Source organism: Solanum pennellii, chromosome 2 (genome assembly GCF_001406875.1).
Source record: "Solanum pennellii chromosome 2, SPENNV200".
NCBI classification, from domain to species: domain Eukaryota; kingdom Viridiplantae; phylum Streptophyta; class Magnoliopsida; order Solanales; family Solanaceae; genus Solanum; species Solanum pennellii.
The window spans coordinates 56,792,670-56,799,583 of NC_028638.1; the positions used below are offsets into that span (position 1 = coordinate 56,792,670).

The following is a 6,914-nucleotide window of genomic DNA, read 5'->3' on the forward strand; positions in this document are numbered from 1 at the left end:
ATGACGTAGTTTAATTTGAAACAGAATTTAAAAAATAAAGAAAACTTTTTAATTTTATGGTTCTAAACTAAAATTATGTTAAATATATCAAAATGTCTTTACTCTTGTGGTCTTAAACATGCCACGTAAAAAGTTAAAGTTTAAATATTGCCAAAAAAAAAAAAGTCAATCTTTTTAAAACAGATTATTTTTTTTTTTTTAAATGGGAAGTATTTTATTATTATTTATGATATTTTTATTTACCGCCAAATAAGTAAAGCTTACATTGTCCATTCACCACGGAAACAATGTATCAGTAAGCCGAACAAACGCGTTTGCTCTCACAACTGTGAATGATAGCTAAGAACAATGGTGTTCTTGAAATCCTCCGGTGATATTTTGCCGCAACATTCGTCCGGAATTTGCAATTATAAGTTATTTGGTGCTATCTTGAAGATAATTGACGCGACAAATGGAGTTGCGTTGAATCGACGGAGAAGAAAACTACTTCTTACACTTTAGGTTATGCTTCTTCTTTCTGGATACTATAATATCTTTGACAGTAATACTTACAATGTTATGAAGAAAATCTACTCGGCAAGTCACAATATTGAATTATTTCTTGAAATTTTAAATTTGAAATCTCGTTCTTGCACTAGGTTATCAAATTGAGATATCGTAGGTGCTGTTTCTCTCTATTTGTATGCATGCCATATATATATTCAACTTTATGTTCACAAATCAAGAAAACCCCAAATTCTGAAGAAAATCTACTCAGCAAGTCACAATATCGATCCTCGTTTTTTTTAGATGACTAGATAAAGCCCCATGACCCAACTGATAACCCTTTCTGGATATCTGAAAAAGTAATTGGAGCTCACGTTATTTGATTAGTGTGACTGTATTGTATTTGTTATCTATTTCTCATGATCTTGATATTTTTTTGGGATAATGATCAAAGTACCCCTCAACCTATGCCCGAAATCTCAGAGACACACTTATACTATACTAAGGTCCTATTACTTCCCTGAACTTATTTTATTAATAATTTTCTACTCCTTTTCGGCTTACATAGCTGTATCTTATGGGGTCAACGCTGGTTGACTTTTTTTTTCAACCTAGTGTCACGTAAGCCGAAAAGGGTAAGAAATTACTTATAAAATAAGTTCAGGGGATAATAGAACCTTAGTATAGTATAAGTGTGTCTCTGGGATTTCGGGCATAGGTTGAGGGGTACTTGTGCATTTTCCCTATTTTTTTAGCTTATTAACATTATTATGGCATAACACATGTGTTTGCTGATCCTACTAGGCACTAGCTACTTAACAAAGGAAGATGACGTTATCACATTGGAGGATTGCACATTCCTTTGGCTCTCCTTGCGGAAGATGCTCAATAACAACTTGGGCAGGTCCTAATTGAAGATTGCTACTTTATTTCTTTGATAATATATTTTTAAAGTTTGTATGATTGTCATTCTGATTTTGAGATCACTTTATTACATTAGATATTTGCACAATCCTTCAATTAGTCCTTCTGAAGATGCTTAAGAATAAATTGGTACGTCCAAATCTAAGCTTGATGTGCTTTACCTTGCTATCGTTGTTTCTTCAAGTTCGTATGATTGTCATTATGATTTTTTTGGACAATCTTTAGACATCAAGATATTTCACTAAACATGTTTATGAAGCTTGTTGCAGTAGATTAATTAAGTGATTTAATGTACATATTTTGCACCAACATTAGTTGGCAGTGATGTTGAGGCAAAGCAACAGTATTAGCATATATTTTCTTATACCTTTGTTTAGTTCTTGACTTCTTTCATAATTTTGATTTGAATGGTTTGATTGCTTATTGGCCACAAAGGATAGAGCTAGATCTATCATCCAGGACCCCACTTGTGGTATTTCACCGAATATGTTGTTGTTGTAATTTTCTGGGAGTAGAATTCTGTTTCCATAATTTTGAGGAAGTGCATATAACTTCCATGTGAAATTTGTGGTCTGTGAACTATTATCACTCAGATTTTGGGATTGTTGTCAGGTAATGATGAAGAAGAACCGTGAGTGACAATACACTTGAAGCGCTGCTGGGAGATTGACCATATTTACAGGAATTTTATATGGACTATGATCGATCAACTTGGGTGTTTGGCGCCAGTTTATTCTGCAAACAACAAAGTAAATTTAGTCTTTTTAATTATAAATAATAATATTTACCACTCACGTTAGAAATCCTTAGCTTAACCATGTCATAGATTCGTCCCATGATTATAGCTGTCGTAGCACTATTTTGTACAGGTCAATGCTTTATCCTACTGTCTATAGCATTTTGCCATTGCTTCTTCATTTTCAGTATTTCCTTTTTTTATATGCTTTAGACTGTTTTTTCTTGAGTTGAGGGTCTAATGGAAACAACCTCTCTACCCCCAAGGTAGGTAGGGGGTAAGGTTTGCGTATGCCTATCTCTACCCTTCCAGAACCCTCTTTGTTTACATTGGATATGTTGTTGTTGTTGAAATGTACGATTATATTTGTAAGGTACTCCCGAAGTCAAACATCTAGAGCACGACAAATAAACATTTATTGTTCAGACATTTTCGTCAAGAAATCCAGTCAATGGTAAAATCAAAGGTCGTTTGTTTATTAATGATGAACACATTTTAGAACTAGTCCTAATAAATATGGAAGTAGCGACAACTTCAAAATTAATGCCTAGTAACTCTCTCGGGGGTGGGGGCAAGAAGGAAAAGGGAGTTACAACATGGTGCTCCTGCTATTTAAAGGCCCTTCTCCCCTGATATGATCCAATATAGAGAAGACATGGATTTCGATAGTTCGTTAATGGAACTCCCAAAATCCTCATCAGCACTACCTTCAGAATTACAAAGACCGATTTGTATGCATAGCTCTATGCCAAGTAACAACAAAATTCAGCAGGTAATCAATACAATAAAGTCTAGTTTTCATGAGGAACTTTTTACATCTAGTACCGATTGATTTAAGCTGAGATTTGTCCCTTTGGTTTTCTTGTATATGTAGGATGAAGATGAAAGAGACCCAAAGTTTATGCAATTGCTAAAAGAAAATCTCTCCTGTTTCTGGAATCAACAAAAGGAAGAAATTCTACGTGCAGGTGTTTTTTGGCTCCTCACACGTGTTTACCTACAGAGACCACTGATATATTCCAATCATGAGTAATCTAAGGATATTCTTGAGCTTTGGCCATTTTAAGACCAGCCACGGCCCTCACATATATTTATTTTGTTAAGTATCTCGAATCATTGCATAGAGATATGTCATATATGGAATTTTTTTATTTTTTATTTTTAGACAAGGGTAACTGATGTCATATATGGAAATTTTGGTATAATACATATGCTGCTGTTTTTTCCTGTTGATTTTACCTTCAAGCAGCTGCTTCATTTTTTCTGTAGATCCAAAGAGAAAACCTGAGATGCCCCTTTCAAGGATCAGACGGGCTATGAAGTCAAATGATCAAGTAAAGGTATGTTCATGGCTCTGACTTATTCCATTGACATAGTTAATTCATTTTCTTTATTTGCTATTAGTTGGAACTTGAAACATTTGATCTAATACTTGTCTTATTAACTTTTATTGATCTGCTGTCTCTAACTGGGGAGTAAATTCAGATGGTTAGCGCAACTTCTACGGTTCTGTTATCGAAGGCAATTGAGATGCTTATTATGGACCTCACCTTACGTGCGTGGATGCAAGCTGATAAAGGCAAATGTCGAACTCTGAAGCGTTATGACTTTGCTAGGGCGATAAGGGATGAAGAGCTTTTCGATTTCCTCTCTGACATCGTTCCACTCCAGACCTATAAGGTTGGTTTATATGCTAGTATTCCTCTTTTATATCCCACAATAGATATTTTGAACCATGTATTTGATTCCCGACATGAATTTTGGAACGTTTGTTATAGTTGTCTTGAAGTTTAAAGTACTAAAATAGCACCAACTACCGTGCCAATTTCAGGTGCAAAAGGATGCAAATGATGGCCAAGGAAATGAATCTCACCCAGCTTATCAAGTGCTTGAACCTAGTAACATTCCAGTGAGTGCTGTTTATCCAGGCTATTTTGTCGGTGTTGTTTATGCTAAAAAAACTATTAGGTGATGTAAGCTTCATAAAACCGTACTTCTGCTTCCTGCAAAAATACTTCCTCGATATATTTTTTATCATTTATATGACATTATGACTAAATAGACNACATCAAGATATTTCACTAAACATGTTTATGAAGCTTGTTGCAGTAGATTAATTAAGTGATTTAGTGTACATATTTTGCACCAACATTAGTTGGCAGTGATGTTGAGGCAAAGCAACAGTATTAGCATATATTTTATTATACCTTTGTTTAGTTCTTGACTTCTTTTATAATTTTGATTTGAATGGTTTGATTGCTTATTGGCCATCCAGGACCCCACTTGTGGTATTTCACCGGATATGTTGTTGTTGTAATTTTCTGGGAGTAGAATTCTGTTTCCATGTGAAATTTTTGGGTCTGTGAACTATTATCACCCAGATTTTGGGATTATTGTCAGGTAATGATGAAGAAGAACCGTGAGTGACAATACACTTGAAGCGCTGCTGGGAGATTGCCCATATTTACAGGAATTTTATATGGACTATGATCGATCAACTTGGGTGTTGGGCGCCAGTTTTTTCTGCAAACAACAAAGTAAATATAGTCTTTTTAATTCTAATTAATAATATTTACCACTCACGTTAGAAATCCTTAGCTTAACCATGTCATAGATTCGTCCCATGATTATAGCTGTCGTAGCACTATTTTGTACAGTTCAATGCTTTATCATACTGTCTATAGCATTTTGCCATTGCTTCTTCATTTTCAGTATTTCCTTTTTTTATATGCTTTAGACTGTTTTTTCTTGAGTTGAGGGTCTAATGGAAACAACCTCTCTACCCTCAAGGTAGGTAGGGGGGTAAGGTTTGCGTACGCCTATCTCTACCCTTCCAGAACCCACTTTGTTTACATTGGATATGTTGTTGTTGTTGAAATGTACGATTATATTTGTAAGGTACTCCCGAAGTCAAACATCTAGAGCACGACAAATAAACATTTATTGTTCAGACATTTTCGTCAAGAAATCCAGTCAATGGTAAAATCAAAGTCATTTCTTTATTAATGATGAACACATTTTAGAACTAGTCCTAATAAATATGGAAGTAGCGACAACTTCAAAATTAATGCCTAGTAACTCTCTCGGGGGTGGGGGCAAGAAGGAAAAGGGAGTTACAACATGGTGCTCCTGCTATTTAAAGGCCCTTCTCCCCTGATATGATCCAATATAGAGAAGACATGGATTTCGATAGTTCGTTAATGGAACTCCCAAAATCCTCATCAGCACTACCTTCAGAATTACAAAGACCGATTTGTATGCATAGCTCTATGCCAAGTATGCATAGCTCTATGCCAAGTAACAACAAAATTCAGCAGGTAATCAATACAATAAACTCTAGTTTTCATGAGGAACTTTTTACATCTAGTACCGATTGATTTAAGCTGAGATTTGTCCCTTTGGTTTTCTTGTATATGTAGGATGAAGATGAAAGAGACCCAAAGTTTATGCAATTGCTAAAAGAAAATCTCTCCTGTTTCTGGAATCAACAAAAGGAAGAAATTCTACGTGCAGGTGTTTTTTGGCTCCTCACACGTGTTTACCTACAGAGACCACTGATATATTCCAATCATGAGTAATCTAAGGATATTCTTGAGCTTTGGCCATTTTAAGACCAGCCACGGCCCTCACATATATTTATTTTGTTAAGTATCTCGAATCATTGCATAGAGATATGTCATATATGGAATTTTTTTATTTTTTATTTTTAGACAAGGGTAACTGATGTCATATATGGAAATTTTGGAATAATACATATGCTGCTGTTTTTTCCTGTTGATTTTACCTTCAAGCAGCTGCTTCATTTTTTCTGTAGATCCAAAGAGAAAACCTGAGATGCCCCTTTCAAGGATCAGACGGGCTATGAAGTCAAATGATCAAGTAAAGGTATGTTCATGGCTCTGACTTATTCCATTGACATAGTTAATTCATTTTCTTTATTTGCTATTAGTTGGAACTTGAAACATTTGATCTAATACTTGTCTTATTAACTTTTATTGATCTGCTGTCTCTAACTGGGGAGTGGGTACTTCAAATTTTTTAACCATTATTGGGGATGAGTAAATTCAGATGGTTAGCGCAACTTCTACGGTTCTGTTATCGAAGGCAATTGAGATGCTTATTATGGACCTCACCTTACGTGCGTGGATGCAAGCTGATAAAGGCAAATGTCGAACTCTGAAGCGTTATGACTTTGCTAGGGCGATAAGGGATGAAGAGCTTTTCGATTTCCTCTCTGACATCGTTCCACTCCAGACCTATAAGGTTGGTTTATATGCTAGTATTCCTCTTTTATATCCCACAATAGATATTTTGAACCATGTATTTGATTCCCGGCATGAATTTTGGAACGTTTGTTATAGTTGTCTTGAAGTTTAAAGTACTAAAATAGCACCAACTACCGTGCCAATTTCAGGTGCAAAAGGACGCAAATGATGGCCAAGGAAATGAATCTCACCCAGCTTATCAAGTGCTTGAACCTAGTAACATTCCAGTGAGTGCTGTTTATCCAGGCTATTTTGTCGGTGTTGTTTATGCTAAAAAAACTATTAGGTGATTTAAGCTTCATAAAACCGTACTTCTGCTTCCTGCAAAAATACTTCCTCGATATATTTTTATTATTTATATGACATTATGACTAAATAGAGTTAAACCGGATTTTTTCTTGTCTACCTATTTTGAATCCTAAAATATTGTTGTCTTATATTATAGAGTATTACCTTTTTTCTAGTGTTTAAGTATATAAAAATTTTGAACTATTTTTAAAAAA

The 6,914-nt window shown here is 34.9% G+C and overlaps 1 protein-coding gene across 50 annotated transcripts in view; it reads left to right on the plus strand.

Moving 5' to 3' along the window:
* The first annotated feature begins 261 nt into the window (after nt 1-261).
* Nucleotides 262-6,914, plus strand: part of LOC107011160 (uncharacterized protein DDB_G0290685-like) — a 29,298-nt gene continuing 22,645 nt past the window's right edge. For 45 of the 50 annotated variants that reach the window (XM_027914910.1, XM_027914930.1, XM_027914932.1 and 42 more), the window contains exons 1-7: nt 262-1,390; nt 1,487-1,539; nt 4,547-5,463; nt 5,566-5,659; nt 5,961-6,031; nt 6,215-6,409; nt 6,561-6,638. In XM_027914910.1, the coding sequence (XP_027770711.1) occupies nt 5,305-5,463; nt 5,566-5,659; nt 5,961-6,031; nt 6,215-6,409; nt 6,561-6,638 (597 nt within the window). In that variant the 5' untranslated portion in view covers nt 262-1,390; nt 1,487-1,539; nt 4,547-5,304. Of the gene's footprint in view, nt 1,391-1,486; nt 1,540-2,022; nt 2,919-3,020; nt 3,115-3,415; nt 3,487-3,631; nt 3,827-3,977; nt 4,056-4,546; nt 5,464-5,565; nt 5,660-5,960; nt 6,032-6,214; nt 6,410-6,560; nt 6,639-6,914 lie in introns of all 50 variants that reach the window. The other 5 variants (XM_027914918.1, XM_027914898.1, XM_027914897.1 and 2 more) reach the window with 5 other exon arrangements.